General features: G+C 50.7%; 1 protein-coding gene across 4 annotated transcripts in view; it reads right to left on the reverse strand.

The window, feature by feature from the left end:
• Positions 1-3,290: 3,290 nt before the first annotated feature.
• Positions 3,291-26,035, reverse strand: part of TSPOAP1 (TSPO associated protein 1) — a 47,743-nt gene continuing 24,998 nt past the window's right edge. For 2 of the 4 annotated variants that reach the window (XM_069033715.1, XM_069033714.1), the window contains exons 15-26: positions 25,035-25,334; positions 24,581-24,760; positions 20,368-21,495; positions 19,633-19,759; positions 19,330-19,481; positions 18,491-18,653; positions 16,204-16,275; positions 15,808-15,843; positions 14,787-14,890; positions 12,982-13,053; positions 11,345-11,473; positions 3,291-4,561 (exon numbers count right to left, since the gene is read on the reverse strand). In XM_069033715.1, coding sequence (XP_068889816.1) covers positions 4,346-4,561; positions 11,345-11,473; positions 12,982-13,053; positions 14,787-14,890; positions 15,808-15,843; positions 16,204-16,275; positions 18,491-18,653; positions 19,330-19,481; positions 19,633-19,759; positions 20,368-21,495; positions 24,581-24,760; positions 25,035-25,334 — 2,679 coding nt within the window. In that variant the 3' untranslated portion in view covers positions 3,291-4,345. The remainder of the gene's footprint in view (positions 4,562-11,344; positions 11,474-12,981; positions 13,054-14,786; positions 14,891-15,807; positions 15,844-16,203; positions 16,276-18,490; positions 18,654-19,329; positions 19,482-19,632; positions 19,760-20,367; positions 21,496-24,580; positions 24,761-25,034; positions 25,335-26,035) is intronic. The other 2 variants (XM_069033717.1, XM_069033716.1) reach the window with 2 other exon arrangements.

Below are 26,035 nucleotides of genomic sequence, written 5' to 3' on the forward strand. Positions count from 1 at the left end.
GAAAACACCCAGGATAGTGGTGAAGTGCTGGGACAGGGCCCAGAACAGAGGTGGGTCTGCATCCCTGGGGATAATGCTCCCTTGGATGAGACCCTGGGCAACTTCCCCTGGCCTTCAAGGTGACCCTGACCCAAGAGACTCAGGAGGTGCCTCCAGCCCACCCCTTTCTGTGTGTGAGACAGAAGCAGAGAGTCTGCCTGAGGTCCCAGCTCCAGCACCAGCACCAGCACCAGCTCCAGCTCCAGCACCAGCTCCAGCACCAGCACCAGAACCAGCACCAGCTCCAGCACCAGAACCAGCACCAGAACCAGCTCCAGCATCAGAACCAGCACCAGCTCCAGCTCCAGCATCAGCTCCAGCACCAGAACCAGCAGTTTGCACAACAGAGACCGCAGCATGGCTCTTGTGCAAAGGGGCAGAGCTGGTGGGTTTGCAAAGCCACGCTCTGAGTCCTTCCCCTGCTGTGTCAGCACCAGATAGAGGAGAAGGATGAGGATTTTCGAAGGCTCCGGACAGTTAGTGCGTGTCAGTGCTGATAACTGTGTTTCACAACTAGGAACTTCCAACTTGTTCCACCCCCTGCCATGGGCAGGGACACCTTCCACTATCCCAGGCTGCTCCAAGCCCCATCCAACCTGGCCTAGGACACTTCCAGAGCTGGGGCAGCCACTGGAACCTGTGCCAGGGAAGCCATTTCTTCCTCACAGGGAAGAGTTTCTTCCCAATATCCCATCCATCCCTGCCCTCTGGCACTGGGAAGCCATTCCCTGTGTCCTGTCCCTCTATCCCTTGTCCCCAGTCCCTCTCCAGCTCTCCTGGAGCCCCTTTAGGCCCTGCAAGGGGCTCTGAGCTCTCCCCAGAGCCTTCTCTTCTCCAGGTGAGCACCCCCAGCTCTCCCCGCCCGGCTCCAGAGCAGAGGGGCTCCGGCTCTCGGAGCAGCTCCGTGGCCTCCTGCTGTTGACCCCAGGGATGGAGCAGCTCTGCAGGTGGGGTCTCACCTGAGCAGGGCAGAGGGGCAGATTCCCCCCTCCCCTTTTGCCCATGTTGGGTCATCAGCCCAGGGCACGGGGTGTTTCTGACACCCGTGGCTACAGCACATCCATGGCAGGGGTTTGGAACCAGATGACCTTAATGTCCCTCCCAGCCCAGGCCCTTCTGTGACTCTGTGTTGAGCTTCTCATCCACCGGCACCTCAAAGTCCTCCTCAAGGCAACTTTCCATCCATCCATCCATCCATCCATCCATCCATCCATCCATCCATCCATCCATCCATCCATCCATCCATCCATCCATCCACCCACCCATCCATCCACCCACCCATCCACCCATCCACCCACCCATCCATCCACCCATCCACCCATCCCTCCATCCATCCCTCCACCCATCCCCCCATCCCTCCATCCCTCCATCCATCCATCCATCCATCCATCCATCCATCCATCCATCCATCCATCCATCCATCCATCCATCCATCCATCCATCCATCCACCCATCCATCCATCCACCCACCCACCCACCCACCCATCCATCCATCCATCCATCCATCCATCCATCCATCCATCCATCCATCCATCCATCCATCCATCCTCTTCCCAGCCTGTATTTGTGTTTGGGATTGCCCCAACTCCCATGCAGGACCTTTTACTTGGCCTTGTTGAGTGTCATGAGTTTTGCACAGCTCCACCTCTCCAGCCTCTCCAGGTGCTTTTCCTGGATGCCGCATCTCTGCCTTCCAGTGTGTGACCCCAGCACACAGCTTAGTGTCACCAGGACACTGCTTAGAGTGCCCATGAGCCACTTTGTCACTGGGAAAGATGTTAAACACACCAACCCCTATACCAGCCCCTGAGAAACACCACCAAACTGCTCTCAAAAAAAAAAAAAAGAATTGTTCTCCAACTGCCTCAGAAACCATGGAAGTGGGGGTTGTGAGATGCTTTGTCTCTTGAACATTTACTTTCCTGGGAGACTGTGACCCTGCTCCCAGATCATGGTGACTGGGAAAGGCCACAGGTCTGGCTGAGACTTCTGGTGAACACCAACACAAGCACCAAACCCTCGTACTCAGAGACCACATGCTGCTCCTCTGAGAATGCAAACAGGAGTATGTTGATGCCACCAGCATCTCCCCCGAGCAGAGAGGTGCTATCCACACCTGGGCTGTAGCACAGCGATTAGAAGCAGAGGATGCAAAGCAGAACATCTGGATTATATATTTATTTTACCTTTTTTGTTGTTCCTTGTAGCCTTTCATGTTTAGCTATAACAGCTTGAAGCTGTTAATCTTAAATCTTTCTTGTGGAGACTTCTCTGAGCTTTGCTGTACAGCCTGCCTGGTGTTGCAGAACCAACCCAACTAGGGAGACTTTACTGAATGATGGGCCTGGGTCTACCACAGCAAAATTTAAAGGAGGCACAGACACAGCACACCCCTTGTGGGCCCAGGGGCTCAGCTGGGCAGGGAGGATGGAAGCACCAGGAGCGAGGGAGCCAGGCAGGCACTGGCTTCATGGGACCTCTGGCTCTGGGCACACCCCAGAACATTCTAGAGGCTGCTTTTCTTCCTAAAGGTTTTGTTCTTCAGTTCATGCCCCGAGGAACTGATAAAAGCAGTGACAGTTTCTTTCAAAAGACCTTCAACAACTCACTTAGGAAACTCCAGCTGGTAAATTCAGTTAGAGCAGCAACGACTTCCTCTGCGGGAGGACAGGCTGCAGATAAAGCTCTGGGCTGCTGATGAGTTTCATCACTGAGGCTGCTCCAGAAGCCATGGAAACTCCAGCAGAGCTGCAGCACTTCATCATTTCAAAGCCTTTGTTCTGTCCTTGCCCTGGCTCCCATCCACCACAGGACACGGTGCCTCACTGCAGTATCAAGATCCTTATGGAGTATTCTCTCTACAAGCAGCAGCTTCCCAAACAAGTCTTTCCTGTCAGGGGAATTCTGCAGAATCCCCACAAAATCCCAGAGTGACTTCTGGCACCTTGGCTGGATTCCCAGAGGCTCCAGGTGCAGGACCAACGCTCACACACCAGGGGAGTTGGGAGCGCAGGGTCCAGCCCAGGCACCCTGGGCAGCCTCATGCCCACAGCCCTCCCTGGTGTCCTGCAGCCCCAGGGCTGCCCCCCTCACCTCACACCCAGGGCACCCACAGCCACATCTGTCCCTCCGAGAAGGGGACACAGAAGGTGCAGAACATCCTTCAAGGTGCAGGTGATTGGTATAATCTCCCCACCCCCGTGAAGAAGCATCACTGAATCTTCGGCTTTTTTAAGGAAAATGTATTTTTGTGAAAATAGACTTTATTATAATAAAATTTGATATTAAATAAAAACATACCATACCACCACCACTCGTGGCCGCTGTGCTGGCACCACTCATGGAGCTCACAGAACTGCCCTGCTCAGAACAAGGACCCACTGGAACATGCAGAGAAAGAAACATGGGAGGGACAGAAACCATGGCATACAGAACCCTCCGTGCTTGGGCAGGGCTGTGTCTCAGCTGCAGGAACACATCACCTCCTATGAAAACAGAGAAAACTCCCCAGTCCTGCTCTCCCAGCACTCTGCTTGGGAGCAGCTCACGGACACAGCCGAACGGAACGGTGGAGAGAGGCAGACGGACAAATAAATAAATAAATAGGTAGATAAATAAATCGATAAATAAATCGATACATAAATAATAAGGCGGAGTCCCCAGCCAAGTGCATGGTCAAGGTGAACCAGGCAAGAGCAGCTGACAGCAGCCTACCCCCAGGCTGAAGAACCGACCCCCACTGGGGCATCGCTCCTTCCTCCCTGGGGATCCTCGTGCTGGAAGCTGACTGAGGCAGTGTGGGATGCTCCGAGGCACAGCTGCAGATTTACAGGGTTACAGTACAAGTAAGAACTCACTCATCAGCCCAGAGACAGCGAAGGGGAGTCACAGAACAGAAAAGTGCAAACTTTCTTTGCAGGAAGTGAAGGAGTTGACACGACCTCCTTTGGAGCAGAGAAATACAAGGGTGTGGAGTACAGGGGATCTCTCCTAAGGGGCTGGGGCTTTGCTGGGAAAAGCCAGTTAGCTAACTTACAGCCAGAATATAATCCTTAAATTAAAATATTTACAGGGAAACGCTGCACCGAGGGCTGCATGGAGCAGGACACGCTGGATCCTGGAGCTGAGTCCTCACACCCCAGAGCCACTTCTTCCCCAGGGGGTCTCAGCTCCCACACCCTCCAGAGTTTTCTCTATTCAACACATACTTCTTCCCTATGAAAATAATCAGCTTATTGCAGAGGGCTTCTCCTGCACTCTCAGTCTCTGGGGCTGTGTGGGCAGCCCGGACGGAATAAACCCTTTGTTAGTTTTTCTTATTGGACCCAAGTTTTTTGAAGAGGTTTTTCCCTTTGAAGAAGAAGCCTCTCTTCTTTTTACTCTGCCCAGGTGCATCGCTGCAGGTGAGGAGGGCCAGCGATGCCTGCTCTGGACACTGCTCGCCCGGGACAAGGCAGGAAGGTGCTGGCGGAGGAGGAGATGGAGAGGAGTCACTCTGATCAACAGATCCATCTGGATTTAGCTGGGTGGGAAATGGAGAAAACAAAAGACAAAAGCACAAGTCAGAACTGCTGGAGATCACACCAACATAAACCTCGGCCAGAGAACCTGGCCTTCTCCCCTCTATGCAGGTGCAGTTCCACTTAGGAAGTTTCCAGTGGATTTAAATTTTGTACCTACAACCCAGACCCTTCCTGAGCTAAGAACTCCTGAAATTCCTGAACTTTGGGCTAAGAACAGGACAGCACAAAAGACCCACTAAGGACATAGTGAAAGATGCTGCTCCACAACTAAGTGAAGGAGCTCCTGAGAGCATGGATGGAGATAGGTACTGATGAATCCATGGATGCCTCAGCCATGGAGCGTGCTGGGCTCCCAGCATGTCTGGGACAGAAGCCAGGACATGAACAAAACCAAACTTCGTAAGAACAAGGGCTCTGCAAGACCTCCAGAAGATTGAGGAGACTGGCTAAGCCCTGAGGCTTCTCAACAGTGGCCGTGACTGCCATGGTAGGAGAAGGAACTGGGGGTCCTGCAAGGCTGCTCAGCATCCAGCAGATCCAGAGGCAGGAGGGGCAGGAGGCCAAGTCTGGTGCTCTGCAGTGGCACCAATGGAGCAGGACATGGAGAAGTCTTGGATCAAGCAGCACACGGGAATGTTCCTGAGCCCCTGAGAGTCTGAGAAAGTTCACTGGGATCCACCAGTCTCAAATGGTGCTGTTCCCTTTGGAACGGGCTTTTGGAAATCGGAATGTGCCCTAGTCCTGGGCTCAGTTTCCTCTTCCTAACACACTGACAGGTCAGTTCCCAGCAGCAGCCTTCCTTCCACGATCTCCTCTCACTAGGCTGAGGTGTCCAGACAGTGACAATTACCAATCTGGCAGGTCAAGCTTTCCCAAGAGGCTGCAAAGTTCCTCAGGGAAGAGGCTCTGGGTTTCTGAGGCCCAGGAGAGCCTTAGTCTCACTGCCTTCTCTTCCACACAGCTTTCACAAACCAGCAGCTTCCAAGCTCCAGCTGTACATCCTGTCTTGGCATTACCCAAAACACAGGGTGAGAGTGGCTGGAGCTGTGCCAGGAAAAGAGCCCTCTGGACACTGGAACATCACACCCTCAGCATCTCTCTGCCTGGGCCCCAGTGAGTCCCTCACAGGTCTGCAGCAGCCACAGCCCCCAGAGGGAACGTGAGACGGTGACAGTGGCAGCAGGACCCTCTGCCTGAGGTGGAAGCACTCCTGAAGATCAGACACCAGCCAGGAACTGTGTGAGGATCCCAGCAGCTGCCCCTGGGCAGGACTGGATGTGCCTGGTCCTGGTCCCGCTCTGTGTCCAGGGCAAGCAGCTAAACAAGGCAGAGGCACAGCCAGAGCACTGCTGCCTCACTCCAGCCCAGCCACGCTCACGTGCTGTGGGGACTTTATAAATAAAGCCTCCTGGGTGGAAAGTCAAAGCACGTCTGCTCTGTCACCCTGCTGCTGGGTCAGCACCCCCCTCCTGCGGGACCAGGAGCACCCAGTGGCTGTGGCCTGTCCTCCCCTCACGGGCGGAAGCTGTGCTGGTCCGGGCTGCTGCAGGAGTGAAGCACTTCTGGCCCAGGGTGAGCAGAAACCTCTGCTCTGGGTCAGACTCAGCACCTGCAATACCCATGGAGTCAGTCCTGAGCGTGCAGGAGCACAGGGAGCTCCGTCTTGGAGAGAGAATTTGTGACCCCTCCCAACTCCACAAAGCTGAGAGTCAACTTCTGTCTCACAGCAATCACTGAACTGTGCCAGAGCCATCAGACTCTCCCTTACCTGACCTACAGGACAGAGCTGGAACTCCTCTGTGCCTCTTTCCACGACAGTAACCAGTCCCACGATTGACTTCTCCTGAGCTCACAGTCTCTGTTCACCTGAAAATGTTCCTTTCCCAGGTATACTCCTGCAACACTCCAGGTGTGCAGCACTGTGCCCAAAGGCCAGCAGGACACGCTGCAGGATGTCACACATGCTGAGGGATGGCCCAGGCTGGCCCTTGGGAAAGCTGCACTCTGCCTGCAAGGTCCACTCCAACCAATGCTGCAGCAGCAACTGCAACCTCTGGCTGTCCTGGCAGCTCCCTTGTGCACAAACAGCACTTGGTACTAATAACCCCAGCGTTAGCCAGGTCTGAGGAGTCTGGGAATACACCTGAATGAATCCAGATGAAACTTCTGCAGCCAGAAATGCAAGATTCATGGAGACAAAGAGAAAAAGAAAGCCAGGTAAAGGCTAACTTGGAGCCCACTGTCTTAGCTGGGAGCAAGAGAAAGAATCCCCAGGTTCTGCTCCAGAAACTATTTATGATTTGTACAACAAAAAATCCTTGGATGAAATACCCAAGAGCACTGGGCTAACGTCAGAAGGGGCTCACCAATACTCAGGGAGTGAGGTGGGAGGGATGTAAAGGCCCCTGTGCAGCTAGGGCAGTGGAGGCTCTGTCCACGCACCACTGGAAAACACTTTTTGGGTAAAGGTAGAACAGTTTCAGGGCAGACCTGAAGTGGCCCCACAAACAATTTCTCCTGCAGAGTTATGCACGAAAAGCCCTGTGCAAACAGAGGCAGGTACCCAAACCTATTGCAAAGTCGCAATTATTTACTGGAGTAAGAACACTGCAGCACCAATGTCATTGCCAAATATCAAACAGCTGGAAGGAAGGGACAGTTTCCTGTCTGGCTGGAAGTCCTGCTGTGGATTCCCAGCCGTGGAATACGATGCCCAGGCAGAGTTCCACACACAGAGGCACCCTCACACACACAAACATGTACAGATATCCTCAGAGGTCTCTATGTGGCAGAAAAGCAACAGAACCAGTTCACAGATTCATCTGGTAACAGAAAAATCATACTAAAATTGGGGGTCTTCTCTAAGAGAAACAAAGGAAAAACTGCCCTGTCAAGATCCTCATACAAGTTATTAGAGTGATAAAGAAGAGTGATGTCAGTTTTCAGGAGTGGTTTTAGTGCTCTCTCAGGTGTTACTGATTAACACAATTTCTGAAAAACATTTGAAACTAAGGAAAACAAAGAACTGTTCCCACTGCCCCCCAAAACCAGGGGTCTCACCCACCCAGCCTCAGAACAATTATCCACACAACGTTGGTTTTAGGGACTAAATGTTACTATTTTCTTAAATTGATGGGGGGCAGGGGTTTTTCAGGACTACTCTCAGGAAGGAGTAAAATCCAGAAGGAAAAAACCCCAGGCTGACCATGAAGTGTGCTCAGACTGAGGAGGATCTTGCAAAGGCCAAACGAAGCTTTGGCTGTTGATGTGAACAGAAGGGCCAAGCTGAATTATAAAGCAGGTCCTTCCCAAACCTGAATATGCAACACAGTCCCATCCTGGTCCCCAAAACCACCAGATAATTGTTCCAACCAACTGCACCTCACGTGCTGAATGGTTTGTCTTTAACACAACCCGCGTGGTAGCGAAAGGTCTGACATCAGACCTGAAAGGTGGATTTGCCACCACAGCCCCACACCAGCCCCAAACCAGCCTGTCAAACTACAAGCAAGAAAAGGAGCCAACTCCAGGCGCAGGAGCCTTTGAGGTGTTGGACTGGGTGGGAGGTTGAAGGTCTCACACACTTACATGGTTGCTCTCTCTATGTATCATTCATATCTATCATTGGACTCTTCTCTTCCTCATTCTCTGAAGAAAAGAACCGTCCCGGGTGCGTAACACAGGCAGAAATAAATACATGAAATCAATTAGAATCAACACTTCCTGAAGGTGCTTTACAATCAGTCTTTGACAGAAACTGCATGTTACTGATGGAAAAATATTCCATCAGCAGGAGCAGCATTAAAGCAGCTGCTCTGAGCTGGTAAGCATGAATGTTTTGGGCCCTGGTTGTGACCAGAACTTCTTGGATCCTCCTCTTTGTGCTGTTTTTGTTTGCCTGTTTAATCCCCAAATATTGTCAGTTTGTAAGTTCAATTGCTTCACCTTTCAGTTGCCGGCATTTTAAGATTTACTCAGGAATAATTCAAAATGATCCACCTTCCCCAGTTCAATTTGGAAATAAATTGTCCTTATTCTCAGGCCTTTGGTAGGGCAGCAGGGAGAAGGGAAGTGAGAAGAACAGACAAGGTGAGAACATCACATCCAAGAAGTTACAAGTGATTTAAAAATCACTCATGGAGAAGCTTCTGTTGCAACTGGAATGAACTGTAACCGAGTCCAAAGCTCTGCCATGGTGCACACACATCCCCCCTGAGGTGCCAGGGCTCAAGCTGGGACTGGGAATTTGCAGGGATTCTGCTCTGCCAACAGCAAATTGAACAAGCCAGTTTTCCTTAACTCTGTGTGGTGAAAGTGCCACAGGAATTTGTAAAGCCTCAGGCATGGTTGTAGCACAGGGAGAGTTCATTCCAGCTCAGGGATGGATATGGAATATGTCTGTTTTACAGGAGGTTTTTCCTTCTTCTGCCTTTCCCATGAGGTTTTCTGCCCACACGCTGGGATGCTGTGATTGCTGTGACAGCCAAAACCACCGTGGGGTTGGGTCCTGTCTCCTCAGGAATCACTAAACACACTTAAATGCAGTTAATTAATACCCATTTGGCTCTGAGCAGGGTAAATACACCACTTTTAACAGGGGAAAACATGCCCTTCCTGTTTGGAAGCTGTTTAGACAGGTCTGGATTGCAAAGCACAAGTGGGAGGAGTGCCGGAGTGCTGAGCCAGAATCCCCTGGGACAGGGATCAAGGGGAAGCAGGGAGGCAGCAGGACAGGAGCCAGGCTGGCATGATGCAGAAACAGCCAAAGCACAGTCATACCTAGAGAGTTCAAGCTAATTCCCACTGAAATAAAATTGGTTTAATCATCATCATCTGAATTCTCCAAGCTCCCAGACTACAGAGACCAGCAGTTCATGGATCAGGAGAGTACCAAAAGTACCAAATCCAACAGGTTCCTGCTCTGTGCACCCAAAAGTCAGAGCCAGTGCAAGGGGAAGCTTCCTTGGATCTCAGGCACAGAGGACTGGAGACAAATGGAAAGGTCTGAAGGGCAGGCAAGCCTGAAATGTGTCTATTTTATATGGGTTGTTTTTAACACACCTGAAAGGTGCTTCTGGGTAAAAAATGTCATGAACATAGGAAAAGAGCTTCCAAGCTTCAGCATGCAGGGATATGTGGGCCAAAGTGCTGCCCAGGGGTTCAGTCACCCACTGAACTCAGCAGCAGTGGACAGCAGAGAGGAAAGTGGGTTTGGCTTTGCAAACCCTTCACACCTGCAAGTGGCAGACAAGGTTACCTGAACCCCCTCAGTTCCTGGGAGGACCTGGGCTGGAATAACAACCCCTGGAATCTGAAACAGGCCCTGTGGCTGCTGGTTGATGCCAGAGGGAAGGGGAAGATCTGCAATAAATTACACTTGGAATTCCACCGTTCATTTTACTGGTTGAGGTCTCCTTTGGCACCCTCTATTTCAACAGATGAGTAATTTGGTAAGAGTAAATAATTTTGAGAGGGAAACTGAAGAAAGAACCCCACTCTGCATCCTTGTTAACCCCCAGGGAGGCTGGACTTGGGTGACCTCAGGACTCTTAAACCCTGGCAGTAAGAACTGATTAGCCTATGATTCCCCAGCAAGCACCAGTACCCTCAACAGGGAAGTACAAGGACCCCAGAGAGCTGCTGAGGTCAGAAGATGATCCAACAAACAGCCCACAAACCTTATTCCCTGAGCCAGGCTGCTCTGCCCGAGAAGGCATCAAGGCTGGAGTGCAAATCCTATACCCACAAAGCCTGGAATGCCTGGAAGCAAGGGATGGGGCTGAGGTGGAGGGAGACCAAGCAGCATTTGAAGATAGAAAGGAGAGATGGATACAGAGAAAAGGAAGAGCTGAGCATGAAAAAAGGCCAAGGAATGCTGCAGAGAGCAGGAAAGCTGGGATGGCACCAGTGGGGAGTTCAACAGAGCAGGATTCAGGGATTCAGGGCCACCTACTCCTCTAAGGATGGCTCAAAGCCAACCCGCTCCCACTCATGTGGGTCTGGCACCACATGACAGTGCCAACAACCTCCCAAGAACGACTGAAGGTTGAGCCCATGTGAGCTGGGACCAAGCTGGGTCCCTCCTGCCTCCCACTCCAGAGTGGGACAGCACAGGAGGTCCATGAATGACAAAGGAGCTGCTACACTTTTGGCCTCAGCCACTGACATGACCCTAATCTCCCGCTTAAGCCTTTATTCCAGAAGTCTCAGCAACATATGCAAGGGATTAATTCAACCTTTGAATTCCCTGCCGTTGGGGCATGCTTTTGAAACTGCAGGGTCCACCCCACAGATCTGTTTGGGAAACTCCTCAGTGTGTTTTGAATTTATCCAGAAGCACCTCAGCCTGGATTAACATGTCTCTAGCTTGGGGTGGATGGAAGAACATTGGTATTTGGTGTTGCTAATTCCAGAACTCTCTGGCATGGATATAACCATATTTGTGGAATTTCATGTGCCTGGGGAGCTAGCTGAACTTTGCATCCAATCGGATTTCCCCACTGACCTTTCAGTGGATCTAAACAATTTGCTGGTGGGATTTGAATGCTCTGTGCCCAGCTGAGCACACGGAGGCCCCAGCAGGTGGTGGTGTTTTGTGCCTCGTTCTGCGCTACAGCAAGTCTTTGGGAAGAGCTCCCAGCACTCCCTCAGGCATCTCCTGTGGGATGAACGGGCAGCATGCAGTAAGTTCAGTGATCCCATGGGTGCTGCATGCCATGCAATGCCCGGGCTCCAGACACATCCCAGCCTGGATGGCAGTGCCATGCAGTCACACATCTCACCTGGCTCTCAGCACTCAGCAGAGAAGCTTCTTCATCTTTGGAGTGGAATTCCTCGGCCGTGTCTCCATCCAAAGGGACAGCTTCCAAGAAGTTGGATGGGACAAGCCCTCTCTGTTGGTTCAGCTCTCCCTGCAAGATCAACATTCAGTTCTCACATCAGCTTTCCTGGAGAAATGAATAAAAACTCGAGGTGCAGTGCCCTACAGAGAAGGTGGGGCTGTGGGCTGAGACAAGTCCAGAACACACCCACATTGGGAGGATCCTCAGCAAATCCCGTAACTCGCCTCCTTGCTTAGTTGTGGAACAATTCAGAGCACAGAAACACAGAAGAGAGTAAAGCAAGAAGAGATGGCAGCAAGCTGTGACAAAGGTATTCCAGCAGCATGGTGATTTCTACAAACTCAGAATCTCCACTACCATACTGGAATATGACTGTGGACAGGTGCCCCAGAGGCCTTTGATTTGCCCTGGTATTTACTGATGTCTTCAAAGAACAAGGCAGTGCTGATACCATGTCCTGTAGGCACTGCATCCATGATCACAGAGGCCCAGAGCTGCATTACTGTATTCCTACAAACATGTCTCCAGTTCAACAGGAGGTGGTTTGGCTGAGACAAAACCCACCCCAGCAATGCTGTCTGTCCAACACTATAAAAGGATCAAACAAAACATTCCCAGTGATGCCCTCAGACTTAACCTGGAGCTCAACCTCAAGTCTGATGTGTGAAGGCACACCGTTTTCACTCCATGCAGGAAGAGAGAGGTGGATGATCCAAGGGCCAAGGCTCACATAGGCACACAGCTGGAGGGCAGGCACAGCCCCGGGAACGTGCTTGCTTACTCGGATCACCATCCCAGCCTCTGACCCAAGTGTCCGAGTGCTGGTGAAATGCCAGCTCTGAGCAGGTGCTGGTTCAGCTGGTGAGTGCATGGAAAAATGCAGGCAAGGCTTTGGGAAACCTACAGGCAACTGGTGCCAAAACATAAACTCAGAACCACTGGGATATTAAAAGGCCACAGAGCTGCTCTGAGGGCTGGAGCCCCTCTGCGCTGGAGCCAGGCTGGGATACCTTGGGGTGCTCACCTGGAGAAGAGAAGGCTCCAGGGAGACCTCAGAGCCCCTTCCAGTGCCTGAAAGGTTCCAGGAGAGCTGGAGAGGGACTGGGGACAAAGGACAGAGAGACGGGACCAGGGGGAATGGCTTCCCAGTGCCAGAGAGCAGGGATGGATGGGATATTGGGAAGGAATTGTTCCCTGGGAGGGTGGGCAGGCCCTGGCACAGGGTGCCCAGAGCAGCTGGGGCTGCCCCTGGATCCCTGGCAGTGCCCAAGGCCAGGCTGGACATTGGGGCTTGGAGCAGCCTGGGATAGTGGAAGGTGTCCCTGCCCATGGAAGGGGGTGGAAAAGGATGACCTTTAAGGTCCTTTCCAACCCAAACCATTCCAGGATTCTGTAATATTGGACTTACAGCAGGAGCAATGTGTGCCAGAAACAGGCTGCCCAGCGCTAAGTAAAGAGGGGTTTATTTTTTTCCCAAAAGCAGAATACTTTGTTCCCTGATTTCTGCTTCCTTGCTGCTCCATGAACTCCAACAATTTCCAGTGTAACCACAGGATCCTCCCAAGCCCTGCACTTACATAGTAGAATCCATCATCGTCCATGGACCCAAAGACAGTGATAATGTCCCCAGCACTGAAGGTCAGTTCAGCCTGCAAAGAGCCAGAGAACAGAGGTCACAGGAGAAGCACTGCCTGGAAATTCTCACCAGGAACTTGGCTCCCCCAGGCTTCTTGCCCAATCTCACTCCAAGGGAGGGAGCCCACTGTGTTTAGTCTTGCAGTACCAGGATGGACGAGAGAAACTGAAGTGGATAACTCTGGAATTCACTGCTAAGGAAGCATTTCATAAATTAAGACAAGAGCAAAGCCTATTTTTAAACCAATTTTAATAAGGGTTCAAAATATTCCCTACCACCTGCTCTGGAAAGCACTGAGGACAAGCTCAGCAAACACCAGAAATACCTTTAATTTCTTTAAATATAATTACAAATCTGTTCTGTATAAATATAAGTACAAATCTGAGCCTGTTCTGTATGCAGCACTCAGGGATTGGTCACTAGCAGGAATGCATACAAACAGGGAGATTTAACATGGACACAGAACAGCAGCACAGTGACCCTCTGTCCTGTCAGGCACCCCAGCACATGCTCCATGGGGCACAAGGACAAAGACAAAGGTGTCACCAGTCTCTTTTAATGGAAAAAGCTGCCCAGTGGAGGCTCCAAACAGGCTGAGTCCCACTCAAGACACTCTGGCACTTCACAAGTGTCAGCTGGAAGGGATCTACTTCCAATATATTTACCATATTTTATCCCTAGCCCTCCATTTATGTCTGGAGGCTGCAGGTCGCTCCTGTGGAGCATCTCCCACAGAACTGCACCAGCTTGTTTCAATAATTTGAGCTCTTGTCCAAAAGGAAGGTTCTAGAAGAGCGAATCACAGCAAAAAGTACAGTCACCTCGTTGGTGACAAGGGTTCAAGAGTGTTGGGTGGCTGGATACGTGCTCACATTGTGTCTCTCCCAAGATATTCCACCATCCCTAAAACGCTCTGTCCTTGGCCGTGTCTCTCCGGGCAGGAGACACAGCTCGGGAGGCAAGCACTCTCTGAACTGTGCCCTCTGTTGGCCAGACACTCCTTTGTGGATGAAGGGAAAGGCTCTGGCTCCAAACTCCACGTTTGTGTTTGCTCAGAGTGCTAACACAGCTCACACAGCTTGGAGGAACAGAGAACAGAGCACGTGCTCATCTCTTTTTGCAAAAAGGATTCTGCATCGCCACCTTTCCACCTGGAACAGACTGATCCACAAAAACACTGTTTGCATTATATCCTTCCCTGTTTAGATTATATCCCTTCCTGTCCCTGGAAGTGTCCAAGGCCAGGCTGGAAGGGGCTTGGAGCAACCTGGTCTAGTGGAAGGTGTCCCTGCCCATGGCAGGGCGTTGGAATGAGATGGGCTTTAAGATCCCTTCCAACCCAACCCATTCCATGATTCTGTGATTCTATATATAGGAATTGCTTGGAAACAAGAAATTTGCAGACTGGTCCATTAAACTGGAGCTAAATCTTTTTGCTTGAACCAAGACCTACACAGGTACTTAACACAAAAGTCACGCTCGAATTAAGTGTCAGAAGTGCTTTCAAACCCTTAAGCAGGTTTTTCCTTTTCCCAGAGTGTTTCCTGGATCAGCTGCTACCAGTAGGAGCTGCTTCCTCCTGCCCCAGATCTGCTCAGGCCTGTCTAACCATTAAAGGATGCCATGAATACTCACACAGTTCCATTGAGACTCTGGTTGGATCAAAGTGCTGACTGTCTTGGGAGAGAAGGAAAAAAGAGACAGGAAGAAGAAACCTCTAAAAAGAGAGGAGCAGCTGGTGGTTACCTCCACATCTGCGTTTGGAGAGCTCTCCTTAGGGTTGTAGTCAAAAGCAGCCACCATCCTGCGAGGAGTCAGCAGCTCTGCTTCAATGTCTTTATGTTTCTGCCCTGCAGGACAAAAATAAAATATTCTCAGATGGAAATTTTGTCTTTGGATAAAATCCCAAATCACAGCAACTCCTTCACCATTCTTGTAGTGGAGTGAGCAAAAAGAATACTGGGGGAAACTGAGTGGAGAGAGATTTTCGAGGCATTTGGTAAAGCAGTTTTCCAATCTTCTTCATCACCTCATAAGCACAAAAGTGGGGACATCCCCCCATGCCAGCATCCTGGTGCTCTGTCTGTATGTACAGGAATGTTTTATTTTACGTTTCCTACTTACACACACACACACATATATACACACATATATGTATATACACACAGAGGACAGCTGTCTCTTTACAGTGTCTTGAAAGGACATTTCTCCTCCCTCTACACAATGTTCTGCTACTGAGCTACAAAATTTATCCTCCAAGGGCCAGGGAACAGCACACAGGGAGGTGCGGCCTTGCCATCCACAACCTCCTGCCTGCTCAGCCCTATTTACCTACAGACCTGCCCTGAGCCTACAAAAGCCAAGTCTGCTGCTGCAGAAAACACACATTCATGGATTTAAACCCTGCCTCGGGTCAGCACTGGATGGGCTGGCAAAGGGTTTGCAGACCACACCTCTCTGGATATCAACAGATGATGCACCTCAGCAGGGGGAGCAGCCTCTCAGTGGCCCTTGGATCTTAAGGACCACAGCATGCAATGAGTGAGAGACTGGCCTGCTCCTCCCACAGCACAACATGTGTGCTCCCCCTGCAAGCACCCTCTGCTCAGTCAAAGCACTCTGCACCCACTGCTGAACTGAAAGAACTAAAACCTTTTGTTACAGTGCTCTGAAGCAGCACCACAGGGTGTCTCACTGGCCCCTGACCACATAACACATCTGTACTTTGATTATGCATTACCTACTCTCCAGTAAAAGCAATTCTCACCTGGCTGAGACTTGTACTCCTGTTTGTCCAGCCCTGCTGGGGGAAGAGAATGCCTCATCAGTAAGAGCTCATCTCCAACAGTGACCACATGACAAAACTGACAAACAATAAAGAGAACACCAAGACAGCAAACAACAGAAGCAAACTGTTCATGCAACTGAAAGTCTACACCAGTAACCAGGACTCAGGAACGTAACAAGAAGCAGAGGTCAAGCTCCAAAACTATAAAAGACATCACTGTTGTTAAAAACTTAACACCAGCACAGGGATGGGCTCTCTTTCCACTTCCTAGCAGTCGTACAAACGTCTGAGGGTCCTGAAAGCAAGTAGTAAAAATTCAATGCAGTCTGTAATCCTATAGCAAAAACCAAAGAGGAAGCAGTGGGTGACACAGACCTTTCTTGGAGCGTCTGGGTTTTGGAGGAGGGACGGTTTGGCGGTGTGGAGGTGGAGAAAATGTGCCATTTCCTTAATAAAAACACCAAAAAAGCAAATAAATAGACAAGAGAAACAGACAGTGAATGGAAAGTGAGAAGCATCTTGAATAGTGAACAGGGAACAGAGGAGATGACGTGCCTCCCCTGGGAGGCTGACACCGGATTTCTGTGGGCAAAGCCCTCCGAGCCTTGCCTGTGGACTCAGATGAGGCATGATCCACATCCCAAATACACAGAGAAATCCACACTGTGCTTATGCCTTTTAGCCACTCCACAGCTCACAGCAGACAGACTTTGCTGCCCTTATCTTTCAGAAGCAGCACCATAAGGACAAAATAAAACCTTGTACCATTAACACCTGAAAAATCCCAGCCCTCTAGCTAAAGTTTCTGCACTGAGCAGGGTCAGGACTGGATGAAATCCCAAATGAACCTGCAGAGTGCCCAGACCAACCCCTCCAAGGCATTTCCTTAGTTACAAGGCTGTGATAGGGGATTATGGCAGCAGGAAAACAGCAGAGGTACAGCCAGCCCAACTGCCAAGGAATCAGAGGACCACTACAGTTGGAAGAAGACCTTTAAGATCATCAGGTCCAACCCTCACCTAGCTGCCCCCTCCTGTCAGGGACTTGTGCAGAGCCACAAGGTCCCCCCTGAGCCTCCTTTGCTCCAGGCTGAGCCCCTTTCCCAGCTCCCTCAGCTGCTCCTGGGGCTCCAGCCCCTTCCCAGCTCCATTCTGGGCCCTGGACACGCTCCAGCCCCTCAGTGTCCCTGACAAGAGGGGCCCGAAACTGCCCCAAGGATTTGAGGTGTGGCCCCACCAGTGCCAAAACTACAGTCCCTCCCTGCACACACACACAAGGTACATCTTATTGACTACCACCATCTTCCTCAAAACTTTCAAACCCTTCATGTTTAATGAAGCTATTAAAATCCTTTACTCTTTCAAGAGTATGCAGTGGGGCAGGGTAGAGAGAGCCCTGTGTATCCACAGAGGGACACAGGCCACCACAGGCATCCAGCCATCTCTGGCATACACACAGGAGAAAGAGTATGGATGTGGGAAACACCTTATTCAAATCTCCTCTCCTTAGACATGAGAGAGGCCAAAGGAAAAACATACTCAAGAAATCGCAAGTGAAAGCATCAGGCTCCTTCAATCCCTGTGCTCCTCAGGATCAACTTTCCAGGGACCAATATTTAGGAGCTGGGCACTGTCAGCCCCTCAGAATCATAGAATGGTTTGGGTGGGAAGGGACCTTAAAGGTATGTTAGGGCTGGATACTGGGTCTCCCTCCATGGAAATAGGAATGAGTTGGATTGTTCCTTTTTTTCTGTTGAGTTTTCTTACTTTTTGGTTGATTTGGGTTTCTTCCCCAGCTCAGTCAGGGCTTACCTTTGCCATGTGCTGTTTTTCACTGCTGAACTGGCAGGGAAACAGGGACCAGGCAAACCAGGAATATCCTGGTGTTTTAACAAGTGGAGCAGATCCAACAAGTGGCACTGGCAGTAGAGGGTGCACAGAAGAGTGCAGGATGAGGGGTGGAGGCATGAGGGACAGGCACTGGGACCAGTATTCACAGCAGCTCACAGCTACTGAGCCTGACTCCACCTGAGCTGTGCTGGCTGCACATCGCAGGGATGCTCCCTTTCCTCCCTGAGTACGTGAGTGGGACAAACAGGAAAAGTCTGCAGTGCACAAAGCACTGACCACGTACTTCAGGGAGTACGGAAGGAGGAAACCAACGACCAGGTCTGCTCCTTGTACACTCCTGTCTGCCTACCTTGCTGTCTCACACCTTTCCTCCCCCTTCCCCATCGCCATTCCCAAGTCACAGATCCTCTCACCCAGGAGCAGGGTCATCCCAAGAGTTCAGTCACAGGCTTTCAAAACAAAGGCGAGAACAGAGTGAGAACTCTTGTTCACATCCTTCAGCTGCTCTCCAAATGCTTCTGTTTCCCCTCCCCTAGCAAGGCTCAGCCTCTGTGCTCAATTCCCACACCTCAATCCCAGGAGCAGCTGCAGCAGCTGCAAACACTGCAGGGGAGTCAGGGATGAACCGAGAGCTTGGAACACCCCCATCCAGCCAGACCCCCCTGCCGCGGAGCAGCCGCTAAATCAGGCTGCAGATCCAGGACAGCCCTCCAGATGGGTTTGGTGGCTGCAGTGCCCACACACGACAGCAGGAATGAGCTTCCCACATTCCAGCAAAGAGCCGCAGAGCAGGGCACACACACACACAGTACCTGGGCTCTCCGTGTCTGCAGGCAGGAACCCCTGCTTTAGGAGCTGCTGCTTGAGCTCACTGCTCTCCACAGGGACTTCTGACACCATGTTGCATGGAATGTATCCCTCCCTTCCAGCACATTCCCCCCTGTAAAAGCCATCAGCATCCTTGTCTCCACAAACCTGCAAGGGGAAATAGACAGTTTACGCTGCAGGGACTGAGCTGCACAGAGAAAGAATCATAGAATATCCTGAGCTGGAAGGGACCCACAAGGATCATCCAGTCCAGCTCCTGGCCCTACACAGACACCCCAACAACCCCACCCTGGGCATCCCTGGCAGTGCTGTCCAAACACTCCTGCAGCTCTGGCAGCCTCGGGGCCGTGCCCATTCCCTGGGGAGCCTGGGCAGTGCCCAGCACCCTCTGGGGGAAGAACCTTTCCTGATATCCAACCTGACTCTCCTTGACACAGCTCCAGCCATTCCCTCAGGTCACCAGAGAGAAGATATATAAGATATATATATATACATATATATATATATATATATATATATATATAAAAGATATATAAATAAGATATATAAATAAGATACATATATAAGATATATATATAAGATATATAAATAAGATATATAAATAAGATATATAAGTAAGATATATATATAAGATATATATATAAGATATATATATAAGATATATATATAAGATATATATATATGATATATATATATAAGATATATAAGAGGGGCATTTGCCCCCCTACTTCCCTCATGAGGAAGCTGCAGACCTCCCAAGGTTTATGCTGCCCCTGAACACCAGATGGATCCATAGAGTAGGAGATGTTCACTAAGCTCTTACTTTCAGGATCTGCCCCTCCTTAAATGGGAGCTCCTCTTCTGCTGCATCAGGGTTAGGGGACATGGAGACAGGATCGTAGTCAAAGAGAGCCACAAAGATCCGAATGCCATCATCTTTGCCAGAGCTCTCGGGAGCGGTGCTCCTTGGAGGGCCTGTGCACAGAGGGGACACAGCAGAGAGAACGTCAGCACCCTGCCCCTGCCCTAGCCCTGCAGGGCCCAGGCACTGCCTGCCAGCCTCTCCCCAGCCACTTCCAGGCTTCCCTCTCTCCTGTTGTCCTCATCTCTCCCCACTGCCGCTCACCTGGACTAGAGAGCAAAGGTTTCTGCATTTGGCTTCTTCTTACGCTCTTGCTCTGCCTCCTGCTAGGAGCCTGCCACACGGCCGTGCAGGGCGGCTCTGGGCCCCTGGAATCTTTATGACTGGATGCCTGCAATTGGAACCACCAGAGAATTAGTAGCAGCCTCTGCCTTCCAACTCCCTGAACAGTGCTCAGCCCAAACGCACTTCACAAAGAGCAGTACATCCAAATGCAACATTCCTCTTCAGGGACACTCTAGAGCTGGAAAGACCAAGAGAGTTGGAAAACAGAACTGAGGACAGGCAGGCGCCCTGCCAGGCACCAGTGACGATCCCCTTGGTGAGGGTGAAGATGGAGGAAAGGGCATTTCGAGGGGAGGCAATGACATTACAGTCAGCATCTACACAAAGCTTTCACCAATCAGCTTATTGCACCAGGGATTTTCATTTGGGTCCCACAGCCTCCTGCCATGGGGAGGAAGACCCAGTGTGAAAAGGAATACTGCATCGGTGACACTTGGTCAGGGAGCAGGAAAAGCAGAAGCAGCTACTACAAGAAAAGCCACGGAGCAGCACAGAACTACAGAATCTCTCAGGTATTCTTCCAGACAATCCTAGAGGAGGGTCCTTTCCCTGGACAACACTGAACAAAGCAAGATACAGGCAGGCCAGGGAAGCAGAGGGAAGCCAGTGCCACTGCAAGCTGCTTCAAAGCCAGAATAGGAAAAGTCACCCAACCCTTTTGTGCAAGGAGGTGCTATGTATCCCCTTCGAAGAATGTTCGAGCCTCCTTCTCCAGCCAGGTGACTTACAGTCCAGCTCCCAGCCCTGCTCCTCAGAGCTGCTCTCACACCTCAGGGCTTCCTTCTCCAGGCAGAAGAATCTCAGGTGCTGGCTCGGAGACCCAGCCCACTCCATACCCTGCTCTTCCATCATCTCCAGCCTGGTCAGCTCCCTTCTGCCACCTGGGTGGGCAATCTCAGACTGACTGGAGCAATCACTCCAGTCCCCCTGGCAGCTCTGGGACCTCTCTGGCCACAGCCTGCTCTCTGCGGAGGATGCACAGGTTGAATCCTGATCATCTTCAGAGTCATACTCGATGTCTATTTCTAGGCTCCTGGGGCTGGGGCAGTGCATTGCCACCACAGCAGGTTCTGCCCCCCCTGCTCCCGCTGCTCTTGGGGCTTTCTTCCGTAACGTGCCTTGTCTGGCCCGGCTGTACAAATCCAACCCCTCCTTCCCACCAGCACTGCTGACAACATTCAGCTCCTCCCTGAGACTGGGAGCTCTGTATAACCCGCTCCCCATCTGGCTGCAGTTGCCCAGCAGACGACTGCAGTGCTCTGCTGGATCACTCTGTCTCTTCCTGCTTATCTCAGTCCGACTCCGGGTCTTCTCTCGATAATTATTTCCCTTCTTCTTGCTCCAAGAAGGACTTGTGCCACTCCCAGACTTTGGGTCGTTTTCCTGATAGCCCCAGTTCCAGTGTGCCTTTTTTTGACTCCAGGCCAGCTGGCCAAAGGCAGGATTTGCACGGTCAGCATCTGCTCTGCTCTCCTTAGCACCGTGCTCCTCCTGCGGAGTCTGAGCAGACACATCCATGGAGGTGTTATTCCCATCTTCCTTTAGAAATGGCTCCTTGCTGTTGGGTGGTTTCTCTGTTCTTCCTGAATGGTAGGTTTGTGTTTCCAGCGAGTCTTGAGGGTCTGTCTTTTCTTCTGTAACACCCTTCTCATCCTCGTCTTCATCCTCATCCTCAGTCACTTCAGGGATGCTGAACAACTTCTTGCTGTGATTCTTCTGAAGCGGGAGCTCCAGGATCCTCTCCAGAATCTCCTCATCGCTGTCAGTATCACAAAGATCCATCTGTACCCAGACCCCGAGAAAAGCCACAGCCAGGACAAGCAAAGGAAAAAAGAGAGGAAATAAACATTAAAACAAGAGGCAAAGTGACCCTGATTCCCTCCCAGCAGAGCAGGATGGAGCTGTGGCTGCAGCAAAGCAAGGGGAGGGGGCAGAGGGAGCGATGGATCTTCTGGCAAAAGCAATCGGATGAACCAGCAATGCAGCGGGAAGCGAGGAAGGCAAATGCATGGAAGAGCTCCCTCCCAGCCTCTCCTGTACACACACAGCTACCTGCAGCACCTCTCATCCTGCCACGGGAAGGATTCCCCACAGCTTGGCACCCTCGGGGCAGGACGGGGGCAGGAGAGGCGCAGTCCCTCCACAGCAGAGTTGAGTGGGCTCTTCTGTCCACAGGACTGAGCCTCAGCCTGCACTCACCCACGGAGCCACGGGTCCCCCTTACCTCTGTCCTCTCCCTGGAGCACGAGGAACGGCCCCCTGCTGTAGGACACCCCTTGGAGACGTTGCTGCCTGGGCCCTTCCCATCTCCTAGCAAAGAGCAGCCCTACTGCAGGTTCCTGTCTGCAAATCCAGGAGCAGAGCTCCCACAAGCACAAAGAAAAACCCTTTACCTCAAAGGGTCACACAGACCTGAGTTTCACTTGCAGGTGGGGGAAAACCTCCTAGTTAAAAGGAAATTTTGGGGACAACACTGCTGAATTTTAAAATTTGCTGTGGACCAACTGTAGAATTTATGGGTTTGCTCCTTATTACATTAGCACTAACACAAAAGGTAAAATCCCAGGTGCATAGTGTCATTTTGGTAGGAAGATACGTCTGGAGGTCTCTTGTTCAACTTCCCTGACAAGTTACACCATTATGTGCTCTAAAGACACTTACAAATAGCTTAAAAAGCATGTGTAGCTATCGAAGTTTTAAGCTACAGCCATGAACAGGTCTGTTCAGAGATAATTAAAAACTGAACCACAGTGGGGAAGAAACAAAGGCAGTCACAAGCTCTCTACTGATAGTTCCAACCTCGATGGCTTTTTCCAAGCAAAAGTTGGTCTTGAATTACATTTAGAACTGGTTGAAGGGGCCTCCAGAAGTCTCCAGTTCAGTCTCCTAATTGCAGCAGGACTGTTGCCAACAATGAATCAGTGTCTTTGCTTACACGAGGCTTGAAAACACCAAAGAATGGAGATCCTGAACCCTCTGGGGACCTGTCCCAAGGCTGCACCACCCTCCTGGGAAAGAGGTCTGAACTCATCTCCAGCATGAACCTCTCCACCAGCACCTCATGATTTCTGCCTCTTTTTATATATCATCTCCCAGAAACAAGAAGACTTTGGCTCTCGTCCTTTTAACTGTCATGCAAATAGTTATAGGCAGTCACAAAATCTCCCACTCAACTCCTCTAGGCCAAAAACCCCTCAATTTTCTCAAACTCTCCTTACAGGACACATGCTCAAGGCTTCTGCCTTGTCAGCACCCATTAGGAATATGCCAAATTCATAAATACAACCATAAAGTAAGTTCAGTAAGACTTCTTTTAGCTGTTCACGAAGTTGTGGCTTCTGCTTTTGAGTTTTAATACAATAAATGGTTTCAGCAATTAAACAACTTATTTGAGGATAAATATTTTAAAAGCAGCACCCCTGTGTGTTTTCATCCTCTGGATCCTGAAAGAGTTGGCTGAGGAGTCTTGAGGTAACAGAAAATTTAATTAAATATGCAGAATCCTAGAAAACAGCCCTACTCCAGTCACATCCCCTTCAATCCATAAGGCAGTCACTGGAGCGCTGTGCCCTAAAGCTTCCTGCCCTCATGTCCTCTCCCCATTCAGCATCTTGTCACTCTCACTCTGTCACTGCCAGAGCAGAAAACAATTACTTCATCCAGTCAAGAAGCACCAGTTTGTTCAGCTCAACAGGACGTAAGCAGGGTTTTGGTGTTTCCTTTCAGAAAAAAACCCAACCAAACAAAAACATTAAGGCAAATAAAACACCCAGAAAAAAACCACAAAGAATAGTGCTCTTGATTGCTCTTATTTCCTTTTTTCTCCTTCCAGGAAACTTGTTTATTCATCCACTTTTTTCCCAGTCCAATCCCAACAACTGGAAGCCCTTCCAAAACCTTCAGAGGTAGCCCCAGCCCCTCCAGCCACCAGGCTCTCCTGGGGCTCCTGATGTGCTGTGCTGCAGGTCCAATCCCTCACCTGGGAAGCAGAAGCCCCTTCAGAGGGAGAAAAGGAAATTTACTCCGAAGTCATTACATTGTCCACTACCACTGAGTGCTCACCAGCCCCATCCCTGCAGACAGGGCACCATCAACCACAGATGTTCTTTGGTCACATGAAAAATCAAAGAGAGGCTGCTTTCTTGCCATCCAGGCGTATCACATTTCCTGCAAAGCTTTTTAACTTCCCGGTCTCTCACCCTCAGTCCTTTCCCTCATGGACATTCATCCCAGCTGCTGTAATCTGTATGGTTACACACCGGTTCCAGTTGGAATCACATTCCTACAGGTGCATTCAGGCCAGATTTAACTCTTTGAGCACGAATTAACCTGGTCACTTACAGCTCAGCTCAGGTAGAATTTCACCCCTTGCAGCATCTGAACTGCAAAGCCACAGCTCTGCTCCTACATGCCATCCCTGGCTACAGAGAGCACCAAGGCCTAAGCCAAATAATCATAGGATCATGGAATATCTTCAGCTGGAAGGGACCCAGAAGGATCAAGTCCAACTCCTGGCCCTGCACAAGACACCCCAACAACCCCACCCTGTGCCTGAGAGCATTGACTGTTCCCTGTTTACTATCTGTGTTAAGAACTCAATCAATAGCATTGACTGTACCCTGGATTTTAAACATCACATCATCCTGTGTGTTTTTCCATCTAATTAAACCCTGGCTCCATTCATTACAAACAAACACCCTTCCCTCTCCCAAAGACCTTGTGTTTTTACTACCTTGAGCCAACACTGGGAGTAAAAGCAGAGCAGCAGGACCTTGGGAAAGACTCAGCCCAGCCCCTCCTCCTGTGAGCTGATGGCATGGGATGGCTGCGCTGGCGCTCCCCGCAAGCAGCACTCGGGACAAGTTACCTTTTCCCCGTTCTCCTGGGAACACGGCTCTCTCTGGTCCCATTTCTTCTCTTCCAGAGCTTCTGAAGACAGCTCCTCTTCTTCCTCCTCTTCCAAAATATCTGAAAGGTCAGAACTCCGGTTGTGCTCAGAGAAAAGGGTCAACTGTCTGCGGCCCATTTCCGACAGTTTTTCTTCTTGCTGTTGAAAAGCAAAACACATTTTCTCAGTTCTCCCAGACTATTTCAGCAACAAAGGAGCATTTTTCCTTTCTCTGAGCACATACACAGCTCAAGTGTGGTAGGAAAGAAAGTGGGCAGCAGCCAGGGAGTGACTGGCATGTGTGGACACACACAGCCATCAGCCTCTCTTTACAGCCTGCAGAACAGTGCTGCCTAAGGTTGGAAAACTCAAAGTGTCAAGTAGAGTTCATATCCCTCCACAGGCACACACATTCAACCAAGGTGAAACAAACCTCTCTTTTCACTCTGGACGTTTCTTTCATCAACTCCTTGCCAGGAGACAACCTCAGGAACTCCAGGCAGCTGGTCCCACTCGTGTTTCCATCTTGGAAGGTGTCCTGTGTCCCCTCAGCCTGGCTGGGGGAGGACGGAGGCTCCGGGCTCAGGTGTTTCTCTGCCTCTCTCTCCCTGTCAGCACTGGGACCTTTGGGTGCCTCCTCCACAGAGCACATGTGGCAGGTTTCTGTTTGGAGCTTCACCCTGCTGTCGGTCGGGCTTCCCAGCTCCAGCGCTTTCGTTCCGGATTGCTCCAGCTGGGAAACAAACCAGCAGTGAAACCAAGGGCAGGTATCTCAGAGTACTAATACACCAAAACAGAGTCTTTGGCCCTCTGGTGTGTTCTGTGCTGTAGGCATATGAATATTTTGGCAGGTAACTTGCAGCTGGAAATGTTGGCCAGCCCTGGAGCAAATGCCTCCCTGTCCTCAGCTCCCAGGGGACACATGGAGCTCCCAGTGCTGCAGCTCAGGAAAGGCCCACAAAGGTATTGACAGGAACAGGCTTCAGAGCAGCAGGAAGAGCCCAAGGTATACAACAAGGTAATTTTCCCACTGTCATCTGCCAGAGGAATGTCCTAGACACCATCTGGCACGGTGGGCTGAGCTGGAGATGAGGACACTACTCCGGGACTTCCTGGGGTGCAAGGGGTGTGAAGAAAAGGGGAATTAATGAAGGATAATATACACAGAGAGTACACCAAGCTCCTGATTATCTCACCTAGTGAGAACTAAAGACGGTCTTCATCTGTATTCCAACCAGTTCAAGAAAACCTCTGGGAGATGGAGGAATGGAGCTCCAGAAACAAGAAAGGTAAGGCAGGTGGGCCCTCACCAGCTGCCTCTTTCTCTCACTCTAACCAAGGGAGCCTCCCTGCATTTTGCAATGGAGCACAACCTTGTCCTTATGGACCAGGCGCACTTTGGAAACACTGAAGGATCAGACTCCAGGGACAGTG

The sequence above is a fragment of the Aphelocoma coerulescens genome, chromosome 19 (assembly GCF_041296385.1).
Source record: "Aphelocoma coerulescens isolate FSJ_1873_10779 chromosome 19, UR_Acoe_1.0, whole genome shotgun sequence".
Classification (NCBI taxonomy): domain Eukaryota; kingdom Metazoa; phylum Chordata; class Aves; order Passeriformes; family Corvidae; genus Aphelocoma; species Aphelocoma coerulescens.